General features: G+C 48.8%; 1 protein-coding gene across 2 annotated transcripts in view; it reads left to right on the plus strand.

Moving 5' to 3' along the window:
* The window catches only part of LOC110498655 (protein WWC2), a 40,024-nt gene that overhangs the window by 15,729 nt on the left and 2,868 nt on the right, over window positions 1-21,427 (plus strand). Inside the window, exons 5-23 of one of the 2 annotated variants that reach the window (XM_036954338.2) lie at window positions 59-135; window positions 935-1,014; window positions 3,955-4,084; window positions 4,337-4,465; window positions 5,137-5,210; window positions 6,481-6,723; window positions 8,078-8,167; window positions 8,523-9,202; window positions 9,992-10,103; window positions 11,634-11,720; window positions 11,872-11,958; window positions 15,956-16,154; window positions 16,383-16,541; window positions 17,249-17,364; window positions 18,335-18,563; window positions 18,750-18,917; window positions 19,061-19,153; window positions 20,196-20,447; window positions 21,001-21,128. In XM_036954338.2, coding sequence (XP_036810233.1) covers window positions 59-135; window positions 935-1,014; window positions 3,955-4,084; window positions 4,337-4,465; window positions 5,137-5,210; window positions 6,481-6,723; window positions 8,078-8,167; window positions 8,523-9,202; window positions 9,992-10,103; window positions 11,634-11,720; window positions 11,872-11,958; window positions 15,956-16,154; window positions 16,383-16,541; window positions 17,249-17,364; window positions 18,335-18,563; window positions 18,750-18,917; window positions 19,061-19,153; window positions 20,196-20,447; window positions 21,001-21,128 — 3,133 coding nt within the window. The remainder of the gene's footprint in view (window positions 1-58; window positions 136-934; window positions 1,015-3,954; window positions 4,085-4,336; window positions 4,466-5,136; window positions 5,211-6,480; window positions 6,724-8,077; window positions 8,168-8,522; window positions 9,203-9,991; window positions 10,104-11,633; window positions 11,721-11,871; window positions 11,959-15,955; window positions 16,155-16,382; window positions 16,542-17,248; window positions 17,365-18,334; window positions 18,564-18,749; window positions 18,918-19,060; window positions 19,154-20,195; window positions 20,448-21,000; window positions 21,129-21,427) is intronic. The other variant, XM_036954339.2, reaches the window with a different exon arrangement.

A 21,427-nucleotide genomic window follows, 5' to 3' on the forward strand; every position in this document is an offset into this window, starting at 1 on the left:
ACACACGCGTGTTTTGTCCTTCACACACTAACGGTCCAGATGGCTCTCTCTCGTCCAGTGTTCTCGGGGTCTTCGTCCAGCACTAAGTATGACCCTGATATCCTCAAGGCTGAGATCTCCACCACCAAAGTCAGGGTAAGGTGCATCTTTCACTCACTCACTCACTCACTCACTCACTCACACTCACCTCTTCTCAACTTATTTTGTTGTATTTTACCCACTTTTTCTCCACAATTTTGATCTGGTCTCATCGCTGCAACTCCCCAACGGGCTCAGGAGGCCGAGGTCGAGTCATGCGTCCTCCGAAACGTGACCCGCCAAACCGCGCTTCTTAACACCCGCCGCTTAACCCGGAAGCCAGCTGCACCAATGTGTCGGAGGAAACACGTTCAACTGATGAACGAAGTCGGCCTGCAGGCTCCCGGCCTGCCACAAGGAGTCACTAGAGCACAATGAGCCAAGTAAAGCCCCCCCCCCCCTTCCGGCCAAACCCTCCCCTGGTCAAACCCTCTCCTAACCCAGACGACGCTGGAACAATTGTGCGCCACACTATGGGACTCCCGAACACAGCCGGTTGTGACACAGACTGGGATCGAATCTGGGTCTATAGTGATGCCTCAAGCACTGAGATACAGTGCCTTAGACCGCTGCGCCACTCGGGAGGGCAACTAGTGTCTTCTTGACCGTCTATCTCGTTCTCACTTTTCTTTATTTTTCTCGTTCTCTCTCGCGCGCGCTCTCGCGCGCTCTCTTTCTCTGTCTCTCGCTCTCTTTCTCTCAATTCAATTCAAAGGGGCTTTATTGGCATGGGAAACATATGTTTACATTGCCAAAGCAAGTGAAAAAAAAACAAGAAACAAAACACCCCTCTTCTCAATGAAAGTGCATTCCTCTATGTCTCTGTTAATGCCTCTGTCTCTGTCCGCTACTGTAGGTGAATAAGCTGAAGAGAGAGCTCTCCCAGATGAAACAGGAGCTCATCTACAAAGAACAAGGCTTTGAAACCTTGCAGCAGTAAGTCCCCTTTTCATATTGATCACACACTGGTCTGTCACACACCTGCCTATTACACGCGCACACACACACACACACACACACACACACACACACACACACACACACACACACACACACACACCTGTGTATTGTATGCTGCTCTGTGAATGTTGTGATTTTACAGCTTTAGTTGTTACGTGTCTATTGGACTTGATAGTGCCTGAGGGCGGTCATAAAACAGTTTGATTACAGATGAAGGAGCTTAATTTGATCACTTTGGTGCAGGAGCACTTTCCTGCAATGCGGGACATTTAAAACTGCAAAAATTGCCATTAATTATATTCCACATAATAATTCACTATTCTGTTACTGCAGGATTATTTTCCTTCTGTAGCAAACTGGCTCAAATTAAGATCAGACATGTGTAGGAACCACTGTATAGGATTATTTGAGAGAGCCGCTACAATCTACTAATAGGAATTCACATTCATAGAGAGAGAGAATGAGATCGGAGGAAAAGAGAGGGGGAGAGAGAGAGGATGACCATGAGGGGGAGAGAGAGAATGACCATGAGATAGGTGGTAAAGAGAGAATGACCATGATGGGGAAGAGAGGGAGAGAGACCATGAGATAGGGGGTAAAGAGAGAGAGAATGACTGAGATAGGAGGTAAAGAGAGAGAATGACCATGAGATAGGAGGTAAAGAGAGAGAATGACCATGAGATAGGAGGTAAAGAGAGAGAATGACCATGAGATAGGAGGTAAAGAGAGAGAATGACCATGAGATAGGAGGTAAAGAGAGAGAATGACCATGCGATAGGAGGTAAAGAGAGAGAATGACCATGCGATAGGAGGTAAAGAGAGAGAGAATGACCATGCGATAGGAGGTAAAGAGAGAGAGAATGACCATGCGATAGGAGGTAAAGAGAGAGAGAATGACCATGCGATAGGAGGTAAAGAGAGAGAGAATGACCATGCGATAGGAGGTAGAGAGAGAGAGAATGACCATGAGATCGGAGGTAAAGAGAGAGAGAGAGAATGACCATGCGATAGGAGGTAAAGAGAGAGAGAGAGAATGACCATGCGATAGGAGGTAAAGAGAGAGAGAATGACCATGCGATAGGAGGTAAATAGAGAGAATGACCATGCGATAGGAGGTAAAGAGAGGGAGAATGACCATGCGATAGGAGGTAAAGAGAGAGAGAATGACCATGCGATAGGAGGTAAAGAGAGAGGAGGTAAAGAGAGAGAATGACCATGCGATAGGAGGTAAATGACCATGCGATAGGAGGTAGAGGGAGAGAGTGACCATGCGATAGGAGGTAAAGAGAGAGAGAATGACCATGCGATAGGAGGTAAAGAGAGAGAGAGAGAGAATGACCATGAGATAGGAGGTAGAGAGAGAGAATGACCATGCGATAGGAGGTAAAGAGAGAGAATGACCATGCGATAGGAGGTAAAGAGAGAGAATGAGGGGGGAAGAGGGGATGATAGAAGGAGAGACAGAAAGTAAGAGGTGAGAGAGAGGGGTTATGTTGCTCACATGGCAGGCTCTGGATTAAGCCCTGTCCAAAGCAGCCACTTTTTATTACAATAATTGAAACAATGAAGCATTGTCGTTCACCCTCCACACACACTCCATCCGCTCAGGAGGCACACACAATAAAGGAAAAGAGCGAAAAGGGGGCAGGAACACACACACACAAACTGCACATTAGGAAGGTCAGAAATCACGCATGGCAGCTTAACAAAGGTTGCTTGTTATGTAATTTTGTCGTACTATGCTGTTAGACAAACACTCAACAGAGCTAGCACTACCGTTCAAAAGTTTGTCACTTAGAAATGTCCTTGTTTTTGAAAGAAAAGCACATTTTTTTCTCCATTTAAAATAACATCCAATTGATCAGAAATACAGTGTAGACATTGTTAATATTGTAAATGACTATTGTAGCTGGAAACAGCTGATTTTTTCAAATGGAATATCTACATAGTCGTACAGAGGCCCATTATCAGCAACCATCACTCCTGTGTTCCAATAGCATGTTGTGTTAGCTAATTCAAGTTTATTTTAAAAGGCTAATTGATCATTAGAAAACCCTTTAGCATGTTAGCACAGCGGAAAACTGTTTTCCTGATTTAAAGAAGCAATAAAACTGCCCTTTAGACTAGTTGAGTATCTGGAGCATCAGCATTTATGGGTTTGATTACAGGCTCAAAATGGCCAGAAACAAGTCCCAACAAGTACTTTCTTCTGAAACTCATCAGTCTATTCTTGTTCTGAGAAATTAAGGCTATTCCATGCGAGAAATTGCCAAGAAAGTGAAGATCTCATACAGCGCTGTGTACTACTCCCTTCACAGAACAGCGCAAACTGGCTCTAACCAGACTAGAAAGAGGAGTGGGAGGCCCCGGTGCACAACTGAGCAAGAAGACATTAGAGTGTCTAGTTTGAGAAACAGACGCCTCACAAGTCCTCAACTGGCAGCTTCATTAAATAGTACCCGCAAAACACTCGTCTCTACGTCAACAGTGAAGAGGCGACTCCGGGATGGGATGCTGGCCTTCTAGGCAGAAAAAGCCATATCTCAGACTGGCCAATAAAAAGAAAAGATTAAGATGGGCAAAAGAATACAGTCACTGTACAGAGGAACTCTGCCAAGATGGCCAGCAACATTAATGTCTACACTGTATTTCGGATCAATTTGATGTTATTTGGACCAAAATGGACCAAAAAAATTGCTTTTCTTTCAAAAACAAACAAGTGACTCCAAACTTTTGAACGGTAGAGTGTATCTGGACTTTAACACCCATATAGATATTGATGTCTTCACATTCAAATTGATCTTTGCAGAATCCAGATCATTGGAGATTCTGATATTTGTGAACAAACCTTTGCTCTCTTTGGTGTTTTTATTTTTGTATTTAATTTGTATGTGTGTGTGCTCTCCCTTTTTGCAGGATCGACCAAAAACTGTGTGGCGAGCAGAGTGGATACCGTCTGAAGGAGGCCAAGGCCATCGTGACGGAGCTCAAGTCTCTCCGCAGGGCCATCAGCTCTGGAGAGAAGGAGAAACAGGACCTCATGCAGGTACGTGTGTGTGTGGGAAATATTTTTGGTCTGTGTGTGGGTTCAAATATCTGCTTTTTGAGAGCTCCTGGCAAGGTCATGTTCATTAGGCACCCAAAAGAAGGAAACCGACTGAAACAGGAAGGGACTGGCTGAACTTATCCGATTTTGAAATGCTCATTTTCCGTTTTCTGTTTTTGGTATGGTGTGCCTTTCAACCCTGAACTTCCCTCTAGAGTCTAGACCCACTCCATGTTCTCTTCTCTCCCATAGTCTCTGGCTAAGCTAAAGGAGAGGTTCCACACGGAACACAACATGGGCCATTCGGAACCAGACCTCCGGAACCCAGTGGGCTCCAGACAGACGCTTGAAGCCGGCTCCCAGACAGACGTCTCTGGAGAGGTGAGCACCACCTCTCATTCTCTCCCCTTATTCTCTCCAACTCTATCTTGCTCCCACTCTCACTCAACAATTTGTCACCCCCCCCCCCTCTACTTCTACTTAAGAGAGAGAACGATAAACAGATTGAGACAGATTCAAATGGAAAAGACAGGTAATTGTAAATTCTGCCAAAGCGTAACAAAACAAAAAAAATCTGAGCTTTCTCTACTCTCTCTCTCTCCCATGTCCCTCCTTTGTCTTAATAAAATGCCTGTGTGTTGCTAAGAGGAATGTCCCCGCCCCCCGTCTGTGGGCCTTCCCTAGTGGGACTGGATTCCTCTGCACAGACACACACACACAGGATTCCTCTGGTTCCTCGGAGCAGATGATAGCTGCCAGGGGCCCAGCCAGGCAGACTGGGCTCAGGGTTAGAGGTAGAGAGGCAAAGCTGCTTACTACACTGGGGATTTTCTCCCTCCCTCCCCACACACACACACACACACACACACACAGCGAGACCTTCACCGATGGAATGCTACATGGAGGGAGGGCAGAACGAGGGATGGAGATGTGGAGGTCTCTCTAATGATATGAAACCCAGTCACTTGAACTTGAAGCAGGTACATGTGATGTTTTTTGTTCTCTCGCTCTCGCTCTCTCTCTCGCTCGCTTGTTCTCCCTCCGTTTCTCAGGCTGGTTTGAGGAGCAGATCGTCCTTGGCTGAGAAGGTTAGACTTAGTCTCCAATATGAAGAGGCCAAAAGAAGGTAATCTCTCTCTCCATCTCTCTCTCTCTCTCTGTTTTTTTTACTGCAGACATTCCTTATGTGAATATGCATATCACCTGACCACAGAACTGCAACAGTAAACTCAACTCAATAGAGATGGATAGAGGGCGCACTAACCAGAAAGCCTGTTTTAGCATGGGCCTTGGGTCACGTTAGCATGGGCCTTCGGTCACGTAAAGCATGGGCCTTGGGTCACGTTAGCATGGGCCTTGGGTCACGTTAGCATGGGCCTTGGGTCACGTTAGCATGGGCCTTGGGTCACGTTAGCATGGGCCTTGGGTCACGTTAGCATGGGCCTTGGGTCACGTTAGCATGGGCCTTGGGTCACGTTAGCATGGGCCTTGGGTCACGTTAGCATGGGCCTTGGGTCACGTTAGCATGGGCCTTAGATCCCATCCGATCTGACTTCAGATCAGAGCAATTAAGGGTCCGTGTCTAGCCATTAAATGGTTATACATTATCAGTCACAGGCGGTGACTTGGACGGCTGTCAGTTTCACACATTAGCGATGTGATCTGGGACCACCGTGGGCAGTTTTAGGCTCAGTGAATAAAAGGCAGGTAAACCCCTCCCCTTATGGACTGTAATCCCTGACATTTGGGCTTTGAAACGTTTTCTAATCCGGCGGTATAGAACAGGTGTTTCTACAGAGAGCCGGCGGTAGAGTGTGGCAGCATGACAACTCCCCTGTTACCCCTCCTCCTTTCGGAGATGTGTGCCTGCTGCTGGCTTTAGACCCCTGAGAGTGTGTGCCAGGAGAAAGGAGTTCAAGACGAGCATTTTCACTGCGTTCCCTTATGAGCGCGTGTGGGTTTTTATATAGGGGTTCAAATAGACTACATGGCCAAAAGTATGTGGACACATTCTCGAAAAAATCGTGGGCATTACTATGGAGTTGGTCCCCCCTTTGCTGCTATAACAGCCTCCACTCTTCTGGGAAGGTTTTCCACTAGATGTTGGAACATTGCTGCGGGGACTTGCTTCCATTCAGCCACAAGCGCATTAGTGAGGTCGGGCACTGATGTTAGGCGATTAGGCCCGGCTCACAGTCGGCGTTCCAAATCATCCCAAAGGTGTTCGATGGGGTTGAGGTCAGGGCTTTGTGCAGGCCACTCAAGTGGTCTATGGAGATTGCATGGCTGTGTACTTGATTTTATTCACTTTGGCTGAAATAGACAAATCCACTCATTTGAAAGGGTGTCCACAGCATCACTATCCTCTGTTTCTGTTTCTCTCCTTCCTCCCACAGTATGGCCAACGTGCAGGTGGAGCTGGCCAAGCTGGAGAGCGAGGCGTGGCCGGGGGCGGTGGACGTGGAGCGGGAACGTCTCCTCCTGGTCTCGGAGAAGGAGGAGCTCCTCAAGGAGCTGCAGTTCGTGTCGCCACGGCGACGCACCCCGCAGGACCTCCAACGTCTGGAGGCCCAGAGGCTGCAGCTGGAGCAGGACCTGCAGGCCGTCAGGAACACCCCCAGCCACGCCCTGGCCCAGAGGTGTGACCCACAATCCCCGGCACCTTCCCTTTAAAAACCCTGTGGTTGCCTCGCAGCTAGTCGTAGCCGTGCAGTTCCAGACGTTTAGACAGAGGGAAGTCTAAAAAGTCCCCCGGACGTAGGCGATACGTGAGGTTGTGTGTATGTCGTGTTTGTGTGAGTTCCCTACGTGAGTTCCTCGTTGACGTCCAACAGATAACAAACTAATTGATTTGCCCGCCCACGCGGTTTACGGCCTTTTGTTTTCCTAATGAACGACGCCAGCGTTCCAAAGGGTAAACATTGTAAGGTGCCTTTAATTACCGTTCATTAGCATACCAATTGTTACTCACCCACACACTGAACACACACACACTGTGTGGTAATTGTCTTGTTTTGGAAGCAGAATGTGTCGCTGCAACATCGCGTCACATTAGACAGAGCGACAGCCGTAATTGGAAACATGGCGCTTGTATGGGTTGTAATTGTAATTACATATTGACACACACACACACACACCCTACATTTGAAGAAGCCCTATAATTGTGTCTTGAGCTAATTAGGTTCTGTGTAATTGCTCGATCAATGAAGACAGTAATTAAGGTTAGTGTTCTTGAAGCTTAGTTAGCAGAACAGAGGGGATTCCTACCAGAGGGAAGGGGGCTTGTTGTCTATTTAGTATTTATTAGACCAAGAAGTCTCATTGAGGTCAGAAGAACACTTTCCCAAAGGAGACATGGATATGTGTTCTGTCCCAGACATGGATATGTGTTCTGTCCCAGATATGGATGTATATGTGTTCTGTCCCAGATATGGATATGTGTTCTGTCCCAGACATGGATATGTGTTCTGTCCCAGATATGGATGGATATGTGTTCTGTCCCAGACATGGATATGTGTTCTGTCCCAGATATGGATATGTGTTCTGTCCCAGATATGGATATGTGTTCTGTCCCAGATATGGATATGTGTTCTGTCCCAGATATGGATATGTGTTCTGTCCCAGATATGGATATGTGTTCTGTCCCAGATATGGATATGTGTTCTGTCCCAGATATGGATATGTGTTCTGGTCCAGACATGGATATGTGTTCTGTCCCAGACATGGATATGTGTTCTGGTCCAGACATGGATATGTGTTCTGTCCCAGTCATGGATATGTGTTCTGTCCCAGATATGGATATGTGTTCTGGTCCAGACATGGATATGTGTTCTGTCCCAGTCATGGATATGTGTTCTGTCCCAGACATGGATATGTGTTCTGGTCCAGACATGGATATGTGTTCTGGTCCAGACATGGATATGTGTTCTGTCCCAGTCATGGATATGTGTTCTGTCCCAGACATGTTGTACCAGTAATGATTTGTTTCTCTAGGTTGAAGGTGCAGGAGAGGAGACGAGTCCTGGTGCAGAGACTGGAGGAATCAACCAGACTGACCACACAGCTCCACTCTCAGCTCAAGAGGTGTGTGTGCCTGTGTATCCGTGCACTTCAAGCTTGTATACCTATACACAAACGCACTCTTGCGCTAAGGCTACGGTTATACAGGCAGCCCAATTCTGATATTTTTTCACTAATTTGCCTTTTGACCAATCATATCAGCTCTGAAAAAGATCTGATTTGAAAAGATCTGATGTGATTGGTCCAAAGACCATTTAGTGGGAAAAAAAGATCAGAATTGGGCTGCCTGTCTAAACTCAGCCAAAGTGTTCCTCCAATACACATACATACAGCTACAGTAAGTAAAACGTTGCTGGTTGAGGTGCTTGTTCATGGTGCGTGTTGGCTGTGTGTGTCATGTGTGTTCTCTCCCTTACAGTTTGTCGGCCAGTACCCTGTCCGTCTCATCAGGCAGCAGCCTGGGTTCTCTGGCCTCCAGCCGTGGCTCCCTCAACGCATCCTCCTCCCGCGGCTCCCTCAACTCCCTCTCCTCCGGAGACCTCTACTACACCCCTGCAGAACCCCCCTCTCCCCTGGACCTGGACTACCAGTGTAAACTGGACCTGCTCCTCCAGGAGCCCTTGACCCCCTCTGGGATAACCTACAGACGGGGAGACCCCCCAGGAACTATCACCACCATCCACGAACACGAGGTGGAGAACCCACACCCACACAACACGTCGCTTCACACACACGCCGTCGGAACCGGTACCACCAACCTGGTCCCATTAGCGCCGCTGGTTGCGGTGTCCTCGAAGCCGGCCGAGCCGTCCAAGTCAGTGACGTCGCTTTCCTCGAGGTCGTCGTTGTCTTCTCTCTCGCCGCCGAGCTCGCCGCTGGTGCAGGAGGGGGTCGGTGCGTTCCCGTCGGTGGGCCCACAGGACTTTGGGGACGGCGACGTCGGTCTGGTGGTGTCGGACTTTGGCGGTCTCAGCCTGGGATTCTACGACGGCCAGGGGATGGGGATGTTTGAGCCAGAGACGGGGGAGAGGGACAGAGGAGGGGAGGGGGGGAGGGAAGGGAGAGGGGCACTGGCTACCCTCAGAGAGAGTATCACAGGTGAGACGTTTGCTCTGTTCAAATTCTTCTTCTTTTTTTTGTGAACAATGGTTAATTTATTGGGTCACAAGGGCAATATAATCAATCATATTACACACCCCCCTCCCCCTTTTTTTTTGTACTTACACAATTCCAAGCATACCCCTATCCCACCCTATCCCGAACCTTGGACAACCCATAATATATATTTATTTGAATCAAATTAGAATAAACAACCTGTACTACACTACAATATTCACACAGTCATTTGCTGATGCAACACCGTCAAATAAACATTTGACATCACACACCTACATCTTATCCATCAGTTTAGAGATTTCTGAGGTGGCTACTTTCCGTGTTTCCAGAGAGCTAGGACTGGCTTTATTCATACGGGAAATGATTCCTTCCTTCCTTCCTCCCTTCATTGGAATTTACCACTGATTAGAAATGCCTTGCGCTGCATGGCGCAACGCTGCCACCTAGCAGCTCAAAATGGAGCTGCACTGAAACAGTCCTCCAGTTCCCCCGAACAGCACACATTTCTATTGTAGCCCCGAACCGATACTCTGCATTCAACTCAAGGGCTTGATGATTAGTCGACAAGTTGCGTCAGGTGTGCTTGTCCAGAGTTCCAGCTAAAAGGTGTACTAGTGGAGGGACTGGAGGCTCCCATCGCACCTTTGGATGTGTCTCGTAGATATACCAAAACACTTTTCTGGATTAATGAACCCCCCCCCCCCCCCCGGCATATCAACTGTGGTGTCTTATTTCAGTTGTACTTCATGTCTTCGTCTGTGTTGTTGTCAGACGTGGACCTCCAGAGGCCGGGGGAAGACAGGCCCACCTGTGTGTCAGCAGCCGTGTCAGACGAGTCCGTGGCCGGGGACAGTGGGGTGTACGAGGCCTCTAATGTCAAACGGTGGGTCACACTCACTTCCCGCTCTTTTCATTATTTCGATCGGTCGGTCGCACACACTCTCTCGCTCTTCAGTACTCTCCATCCCTCCCTTGCCCCGTGCCTTTCATTTTCAACCTCTGCCCCCTTCGTTCTCAACCTCTTCCCCTCTCTCCATCCCTCTCTCATTTATCTTGCGGTACTGCTGTTCCCAATAGTGTTGGTCCACTCAAAGGGTCACGATGGGTCTTTTAACCTCCTCTTCCTCTCCCCTTCTTCCATTTAACCCAACGCCTGCGATGTTTGGCGCAAGCTGTGATGAGAGAACCACAAGACCTCACTTAAAACAGACCACCAAACTGAAGGCTCCTCAACACACACACACACACACAATTAGCTTCGTCTCACGTGTATTACACAGTCGGAGACAGAGCTGCATCTGCTCTTTAATGACTGAATTGAAGAAGCCCTGTCTGTTTGTCAAACGTGAGAGATGTTTGAGATGCTGACACGCAGAGTTCTGTTGCCCAGTTGTCTTCCTAATTAGTGCATGGGCTCGGTTGCCCAGTTTTGCTTTTCGTGATTAGACTGGCCTCATTGATGTCTGTTTTTCCCACTAAAACGGCTCCTATGGTTAAACTCTTTCATCATCTCTTGCCCCCTAAAGGGGGGGTTTGATGCTGATCCCTTCAACCAGTGTGGTGTGGACTCTCTCTCAGCTAGCGTTCTCCCTCCTTCTCTCGCTCCCTTTTTCTCTTTCTTTCCTCCTCTGTCACTTGCTTTCCCTCTGCTTGCTCTCTTTTTTCTCTTTCTTTCTCTCTTTCATACCCTCTTCTCCTCCTGTCCTCTCTTGCTCTCCCCTTGATTTGATTTAAATTAGACGATGAGCCAAGGACACCCTTTCTTGCTCTCACTCTGAAATGTCTCTTCTGTCTCTCTCCTCAGCTCCCTCCTGCTTGTGTCCCTCCTGTGTCTCTCCTCTGCCCCGTCCTGTCTCTCTCTCTCCTCTGCCCTCTCCTGTCTCTCCTCTGCTCCCTCCTGTCTCTCTCCTCTGCTCCCTCCTGTCTCTCTCCTCTGCTCCCTCCTGTCTCTCTCCTCTGCTCCCTCCTGTCTATCTCCTCTGCTCCCTCCTGTCTCTCTCCTCTGCTCCCTCCTCTCTCTCTCTCCTCTGCTCCCTCCTCTCTCTCTCTCCTCTGCTCCCTCCTCTCTCTCTCTCCTCTGCCCCCTCCTCTCTCTCTCTCTCTCTGCCCCCTCCTCTCTCTCTCTCCTCTGCCCCCTCCTCTCTCTCTCCTCTGCCCCCTCCTCTCTCTCTCCTCTGCCCCCTCCTCTCTCTCTCCTCTGCTCTCTCTCTCTCCTCTGCCCCCTCCCTCTCCTCTGCCCCCTCCTGTCTCTCTCTCTCTCCTCTGATCCCTCCTGTCTCTCTCTCTCCTCTGCTCCCTCCTCTCTCTCTCTCCTCTGCTCCCTCCTGTCTCTCTCCTCTGCTCCACCTCTGTTCTCTGTTTTATATTCCAGACGTTCTTTTTGATTGGTAATAATAAGAACCTGCTGTGTTAGTAGGTCAATGGAGTCTGATGAACCGGCGGTCTACCTGGAGGACGAGCCTGTCCTTCCTGAGTCTGCCCAGGTCCAGATAGGCCTGAAGTAAGAGTACACACACACACACACACACACACACACACACACACACACACACACACACACACACACACACACACACATTAAGCTATGCAATGTCTATTACTCCATCCTGCCCTGTTGTCGGACAACTGAAAGATAGTGTTGTTGTTTACAGATATGATGCTGCCAACTCCAGTTTTGTCATGGTGATCATGCAGCTGCAAAACCCTGCTGCCCTGTCAGTCCCCTCCACTACCAGAGTGTGAGTTTTCACCCACTCACTCATTCATTCATTCATTCGTATATCCGTATATGTGTACTAACTAGACTCTGTCAGTGTTGCATTGACACAGACAGCATCGCAGTGTGTTACAGACCATGTTGACTTTGAGAGTGCCTCTGTGCTCAGCCTGTCAGTGTTGCGTTGACACATCCATACACGCATCCTCACAGACATCCATACACGCATCCTCACAGACATCCATACACGCATCCACACAGACATCCATACACGCATCCACACAGACATCCATACACGCATCCACACAGACATCCACACACGCATCCACACAGACGTCCACACAGACACGCGTCCACACAGACACGCGTCCACACAGACACGCGTCCACACAGACACGCGTCCACACAGACACGCGTCCACACAGACACGCGTCCACACAGACACGCGTCCACACAGACACGCGTCCACACAGACACGCGTCCACACAGACACGCATCCACACAGACACGCATCCACACAGACACGCATCCACACAGACACGCATCCACACAGACACGCATCCACACAGACACGCATCCACACAGACACGCATCCACACAGACACGCATCCACACAGACACGCATCCACACAGACACGCATCCACACAGACACGCACACATCCATACACACATCCATACACACACATCCATACACACATCCATACACACATCCACACCCACACATCCATACACATCCACCCATACACACATCCACACCCACACATCCATACACATCCACCCATACACACATCCACACCCACGCATCCATACACACATCCACACCCACACATCCACACCCACGCATCCATACACACATCCACATCCACGCATCCATACACGCATCCACATACACACATCCATACACACATCCACACCCACACATCCATACACACATCCATACACATCCACCCATACACACATCCATACACACATCCACACCCACGCATCCACACATCCATACACACATCCACACCCACGCATCCATCCACACATCCATACACAAATCCACGCATCCACACCCACGCATCCACACCCACGCATCCACACCCACGCATCCATACACGCATCCATTCATACACGCATCCATACACGCATCCATCCATACACGCATCCATCCACACATCCATACACGCATCCATACACACATCCACATCCGCCCACACATCCATACACACATCCACACACCCCCACATCCATCCATACACACATCCATACACACACACATCCATACACACATCCACATCCATACATCCATCCACACACCCCCACATCCATACACACATCCATACACACATCCACACCCACACATCCACATCCATCCACACATCCATACTTCCATACACACATCCACATCCATACACACATCCACACATCCATACACACATCCATACACACATCCACATCCATACACACATCCATACACATATCCATACACACATCCACACCCACACATCCACATCCATCCACACATCCACACATCCACATCCATCCACACATCCATACTTCCATCCACACACCCCCACATCCATCCACACACACATCCATCCACACACACATCCATCCACACACACATCCATACACACATCCACATCCATACATCCATCCACACACACATCCATACACATATCCATACACACATCCACACCCACACATCCACATCCATCCACACATCCATACTTCCATACACACATCCACATCCATACACACACCCCCACATCCATCCACACATCCATACATACATCCACATCCATCCACCCATACACACATCCATACACACATCCACACCCACGCATACACACATCCACATCCATACACACACCCCCACACACATCCATACACACACACATCCATATACACATCCACATCCATACATCCATCCACACACCCCCACATCCATACACACATCCATACACACATCCACATCCATACACACATCCATCCATACACATATCCATACACACATCCACACCTACACATCCACATCCATCCACACATCCATACTTCCATACACACATCCACATCCATACACACATCCACACATCCATACACACATCCATACACACATCCACATCCATACACACATCCATACACACATCCACACAACCATATATACATCCACATCCATCCACCCATACACACATCCATACACACATCCACACACATCCATACACACATCCATACACACACCCACGCATCCACACATCCATCCACACATCCACATCCATCCACACATCCATACTTCCATACACACATCCACATCCATACACACACCCCCACATCCATCCACACAACCATATATACATCCACATCCATCCACCCATACACACATCCATACACACATCCACACACATCCATACACACATCCATACACACACCCACGCATCCACACATCCATACACACATCCACACCCACGCATCCATCCACACATCCATACACAAATCCACGCATCCACACACACATCCACACCCACGCATCCACACCCACGCATCCATACACGCATCCATCCCCACACGCATCCATCCATACACGCATCCATCCATACATGCATCCATCCATCCATCCACACATCCATACACACATCCACACATCCATACACACATCCACATCCGCCCACACATCCATACACACATCCACACATCCACATCCATACACACATCCACATCCGCCCACACATCCATACACACATCCATACACACATCCACACACCCCCACATCCATCCATACACACATCCATACACACATCCACACCCACACATCCATCCACACACACATCCATACACACATCCACATCCATACATCCATCCACACCCCCCCACATCCATACACACATCCATCCACACACCCCCACATCCATACACACATCCATACACACATCCATACACACATCCACATCCATCCACACATCCATACTTCCATACACACATCCACATCCATACACACACCCCCACATCCATCCACACCCACACATCCATCCACACACACACACACACATCCATCCACACACACATCCATACACACATCCACATCCATACATCCATCCACACACCCCCACATCCATACACACATCCATCCACACACCCCCACATCCATACACACATCCACATCCATCCACACATCCATACACACGTCCATACACACATCCACACCTACACATCCATACCCACACAGACATACACACACTTGGCCTTACATCACACAGGTGTGTCTTGTCTACTCTCTGCAGGGGTGGGTGGGCTCTGTCATGTTATTATTTATTGAGACCCCTCGCGGCTTTCTCTCCCACCAGCAGCCCCTTTTCCTGTTTCTTTTATGGCCGACAAAAATTAAAAAGTTAATCCATTCTCTCATGTTCCCAGGCTTGAAAAGACATTTGTGTCCAATCGAACAGCGGGGAAACGCCTTTGAATCCCTCGCTCAATATTCAGCTGGAATATCTCCCCCAAAATATGATGCAACTTAGCAGGGGGTAGCTACGCGTTTAAAAAAAAATGTTTTATTCTTTCTTCAACCAAACTTCCTTCATCTTATTATCATTCAACTCATTTGAGTGAAAATTTGGGCTCCTTTGTAGTTTGTGAAATATGCATATGCAGATGAGTCTGCTGTGTGGGGGTTCGTTTGCGGGTGAGAGGAGAGGAGTCTTGCAGAGAGGTTTTTTTTCCCAGGAAGTGTTTGAGTCAATGTTAACTGGAGCAGAGAGAGAACTCCTCAAAGATGCTTGGGGCCTCTGGCCGGAAGCTACAGAACAGCAGGCAGAAAGGGAAGAGCACACATCTCAATAAAACAACACACCAGAGGTAACCAGCCTTTATCCCAACAGTCCCCAGGCCACGTTCACTTTTTCAACCTACTGCCTCGGTCTCCACATTAACTCTCTGAGTTTAGGAGTATTAGGTTGTTATTGGACGACATGACCTCAACAACATTGAAATGTCATTGAATATATTTTTTTTTGTGTAACTCTCTTCCCCCCAACAGATACATCCGGGTGGCGCTCCTCCCGTCTTCCAGTGACGTCAGCAGTCTGTTCAGGACCCGTGTGGTGCCCGTGGCGCTGCCCGACAGCGTGACGTTCAACGAGGTGTTCAGGGCGGCCGCGCCGCACGCCGTCCTCCGGCACAAGACGCTCCGCGTCGACGCCTGCACCGTGGGTCCCGGAGGCACCGAGGACTGCCTGGTACGTTCACAACGCACCGCACAAACGCACTTACCAACAGGCTTTGAGCACCTACCAACACCCAGTTAACTAAATACAGAGCTGATACTGGACCTCCACTGTAGATTTACCGCACAATAACATATTGCTTGCTTATAACAGCGTCAACCATTACGACTGGGACAGGGTATAGAATGTGACCAAAGATGGGCACGATGAACTTTCTCCTGACCCTCTCTCTCTCGCTAGGCTGGAGCCCATGTGAGTCTGGGAGAGCTTCCAGTGAGTGGGGATATGACCCGTGTGTGGTACAACCTGTTGACCAGTGAGAGGACCAGAGAGATGGAGGCCAGCCAGGAGAGACCCGGCCCTGGGCCAGAGCAGCACCCTGCAGGGCCCGTGGACATGGTGAGTCCTCCTCCACCACTTCAGACCACTTGACACTGCCTGCCTCAGTCTACATGTTTCTGGATATGCCCACTTCACTCTGATTGGAGATCAGTTCAAATTCACTGCTGCATGCAGGTTATGTTATACAGAATATGCATTCTATTCTACTGAGGGGGAAATGACTAGTGGAGGCCTCAATCTCTGCAGGCACCTATAGCTGTATCGACCTCAGATGGCAGCACACGAAAGTCAAATGGAAAGTTGTTGTTGTAATTTTACCCCCTTTTTTTTCTACCTAATTTCGTGATATCCAATTGGTAGTTACGATCTGGTCTCATCGCTGCAACTCCCCAACGGGCTCGGGAGAGGCGACGGTCGAGCCATGCGTCCCCAGAAACAGGACCCGCCAAACCACGCTGCTTCTCAACACACTGCTCACTTAACACAGCCGCACCAGTGTGTCGGAGGAAACACCGTTCAACTGACAACTGAAGTCAGCTTGATAGGGGCCCGGCTCAAGGAGTCGCTAAAGTGCGATGAGCCAAGGAACCCCCCCCCCCCCCCCCCCCCCGTGGCCAAACCCTACCCTAACCCACACGCCGCTGGGCAAATTGTGCGCCGACCTAATGGGCTCCTGGTCACGGCTGGCTGTGACACAGCATGGGATCGAACCCCAGGCTGTAGTGGTGCCTCGTTCCAATATTGTGTTGTGTGTATGTTGTCAGGATGCGGTGTCGGCCCTGCTGCAGAGGACCTCCAGCGAGTTGGAGGCTGTGGAACAGGAGCTGGCCTTGGAGGAGAAGGAGAGAGAGAGCCAGCTGGACATGGACGGACACCAATGGTACTGACCCACTGTCCCTCACAGCCTACTCTTTACTACCATTACAAACACCATTATTTTCAATACACACAACACACACACACACACACACACACACCACAGGTGGAGAGGTAGAGCCACCTGGGGATGGACAGACACCAATGGTACTGACCCGTCCCTCACAGATGACACTTTACTACCATTACAAACACCATTATTTTCAATACACACACACACACACAATGGTACTGACCCGTCCCTCACAGATGACACTTTACTACCATTACAAACACCATTATTTTCAATACACACACACACACACACAATGGTACTGACCCACTGTCCCTCACAGATGACACTTTACTACCATTACAAACACCATTATTTTCAATACACACACACACAATGGTACTGACCCACTGTCCCTCACAGATGACACTTTACTACCATTACAAACACCATTATTTTCAATACACACACATACACACACACACACACACACACACACCACAGGTGGAGAGGTGGAGCCACCTGGGGATGGACAGAGACCAATGGTACTGACCCGTCCCTCACAGATGACACTTTATAATCATTACAAACACCTTTTGACTTGGCGGGAGGTCTGTCGACGTGACCTTGGGCAGGGCGCTTGGCCCTGGTTGATCCTGCGGGTCGCTCTGGATGGGAGACGGTAAGATGACTGAATGGAATGTAAATGTTGAGTGGCTTTACTGCAGGTGGTAGATTGTATGTTTTAATATTCAATTAAACATTTAAAATGAATTGAATTCTCTTTTTTAACATCTTCGGGAGACATTTTCCTCTCGCAAAACGACGTGTCACTCTTGCTTTCAAGACGTGCAACATGGCTACATCAACATTTTACTCAAACATAAAAATGTTCTCGCTGTGAGCACACACCGTAACATTTTGAATGGACAGGTTGCTGACCCTGACCTCTGGCTGACCCTGACCTCTCCTCTCATGACAGGCTGAGCATGCTGGGAGAGGACAGCGCTCAACTGGTCCTCGGACTGGAGGAGGAAGAAGAGGAGGAGAGGAAAGATTCTGTCAAGGCGGAGACGAAGTTTGCTGGCTCTGGGCAGGCGTACAGAGGGGAAGAGCCGGAGGAGGAGTGTCGAGAAGAGCCAACCAGAGAGGAAGAGGAGGAGAGGAGATATAAAGAGAGAATCCCTCAGGCAAATGAAGGACCAACGCTGGTAAGCTGCGTGAGCTCTGACACACACACACACACACCCGGCTGAATGGAGAAATCTGGCCTCGAGAGGTGTGTTTAATGTGGAACCCAGAGCCGTTAGATCTAGACACACACACACTTCAAAAAGTCCACTTTTATTTGGTGAACCCACATCTCTGTAGCTGTAATATACTCAAACCTTCTCCAGGTGGATGCGGAGACGAACACAGAGATGTGTGGTATGGCGGTGAGGCCTAAAGACAGACCCAGCCTGGGACCAGGACCACGCAGCGCTCAGAGAGGCTTCGTACGGAACAGTATGATCATGAGGTCTCAAACCTTCTCCCCTGGGGAGCGCAACCAGTACATCTGCAGGGTGAGTGGGTTGTAATACACACACACACACACCCCAATCCCAGACCAAACTACCACAGAGCTTTCCCAGACTTAACACCAGTGGATGTTCCTATTCTCTATTCTTCCCCCTCTCTTCCCTCTCTCCATCTCTCCTTCTTACAGTTGAACCGGAGCGATAGCGACAGCTCCACATTATCCAAAAAGTGCCCGTTTGTCCGGAACACCTCGGAGAGACGCAGCCTAAGGGTTAAGAGGGTGAGTTTAACATGTGTCCTCTCTTTATCTTGCATTTGGTTTCGGTTAACTTCATGGTGGTGATTTGGCCAATAAAGGGGGACATTTACATCAGGCAAAGGAGCACCAGATCGTTGCAATAAGTAGCATGAAACTCATCATAATCTGAAGAGCAATGTTGAGAATGTTCTTCAACAATGTGCAGTATATTCCAGTCCAATGTCTTACAGAATATTTATTTTATTTATTTATTCGTTATTTTACCAGGTAAGTTGACTGAGAACACATTCTCATTTGCAGCAACGACCTGGGGAATAGTTACAGGGGATTAATGAGCCAATTGTAAACTGGGGATTATTAGGTGACCATGATGGTTTGAGGGCCAGATTGGGAATTTAGCCAGGACACCGGGGTTAACACCCCTACTCTTACGATAAGTGCCATGGGATCTTTAATGACCTCAGAGAGTCAGGACACCCGTTTAACATCCCATCCGAAAGACGGCACCCTACACAGGGCAGTGTCCCCAATCACTGCCCTGGGGCATTGGGATATTTTTTTTTAGACCAGAGGAAAGAGTGCCTCCTACTGGCCCTCCAACACCACTTCCAGCAGCATCTGGTCTCCCATCCAGGAACTGACCAAGACCAACCCTGCTTAGCTTCAGAAGCAAGCCAGCAGTGGTATGCTGCTGGTAATATGTCAGCCGATGCTGGATAAATGGTCTCGTCCCGCTTCATAACTGGGTTGATGGTCTGCTGCTGCTCTGTGTTGTACTCCACTCAATACTTATTTGGGGTTTAACTACACTGCTTGTAATGACTATATACTGTCTTCTTATAATACCACCTAGTAGGATTTTTCATTTTTTGTATTTATGAGTTAAGTTTTGTTATGTCCTCTAGATATGCCATTCCATTCAACACTACAATGAATGTCAATGTATCTTTGTCTTATTTTTTTTTATTGGAAAATAATAAAAGTATTATTAAAAATAAACAATGTGCAGTATAAGGAACCAAATATTTCTGCATTGCTCTTTCATTCTCTCTCCCTCCCTCAGACCCTGTGCCAGCCGGTGGTGGTGCGGAGGCGTGGCGGAGCCGGGGAGACAAACACCCGGACCTCCCTGGACTTGGAGCTGGCCCTCCAGGCTTCGCGAACGCGCCAGAGCCGTCTGAACGACGAGCTCCAGGCCCTGAGGGACCTGAGGGCCCACCTGGAGGCCCTGAAGGCTCGGGGAGAGACGGCGCTGCCTGGGTCCGTTCTGCACGACCACCGGTTTCACAGGCTGCTGGAGCAGGCCGAGAGACAGGCACGTGGCTGGATAAACGTGTGATAGATACAGTATGCACATGCATGCACACAGCTCATTTCCAGCTGTGAGATGATTAGGCCACTCGACATCACAATGTTTTGCAATGGTCTGAATGGCACTCGGGATCTGATGGCTTGTGTAAGGATACCTTATACCCCCTTATGCCCCTCCAGGCACTCTACCATGCCATCATCAGCCACTCTCGCTAATAGCAGCTAACGGCAGTTAATGCCAGGCCTCTGGCCCCAGGTTCTCTCTCAAGCTTGATTAGGCACTGAAGAGACTTAATGGCTGTATAATCTGGTGCCGTTCGCTTCCACCTGAAGTGACCCTTTTAAAATAAATAAAACGTTGCCCAGGTCGCAACTTGATGAGTAAGATTTTGCATAAAGAATGAAACCATTAATTTGCAGAATCCACATCAGTCGGAAGACACAGTATCCTGCATTTCAGAGCAACTGAAGTGAAATACTTTGTTGCGCTCACTTTTATGGAATTCTCTCTCCAGTCTCCTTCAATGAAAACTTTCTCTTGTCTCCCTCTGTCCCAGGCGGAGCAGTCTAAGGAGCAGCAGCGTCAGGAGCAGCGGGCTGAGAAGCTGATGAGGAGGGCCTCCAAAGACGTGTGTCGGCTGAGAGAGCAGAGCCAGAAGGTCCCCCTGCAGGTCCAGTCTTTCAGGTGACACAGATCCCTCCGTCCAGCCCTTATGCCTTTATGGACAACTATTTGACCATAGGGTTTGAACTGTTTTGTATCTTGTCTCGCCATCTTGGGTAACTGATCCTACTGGTCATATAAGCCCCATTTATACCTTCCGTTAACATGCGTCCTTTGTCCTGTTCATATCCCGATCGTGACCCCGATCTCGTTTACACTTCTAAGATCTGATCCCACTACGTCTTTTAATCGTCTACACCTGTCAGAAGAAAATGTGGGCACAATCAGAATGTGAACAAGATCATGTTAGAATCAGGTAT

Source organism: Oncorhynchus mykiss, chromosome 19, assembly GCF_057628025.1.
Source record: "Oncorhynchus mykiss isolate SJ-2025 chromosome 19, ASM5762802v1, whole genome shotgun sequence".
NCBI lineage: Eukaryota > Metazoa > Chordata > Actinopteri > Salmoniformes > Salmonidae > Oncorhynchus > Oncorhynchus mykiss.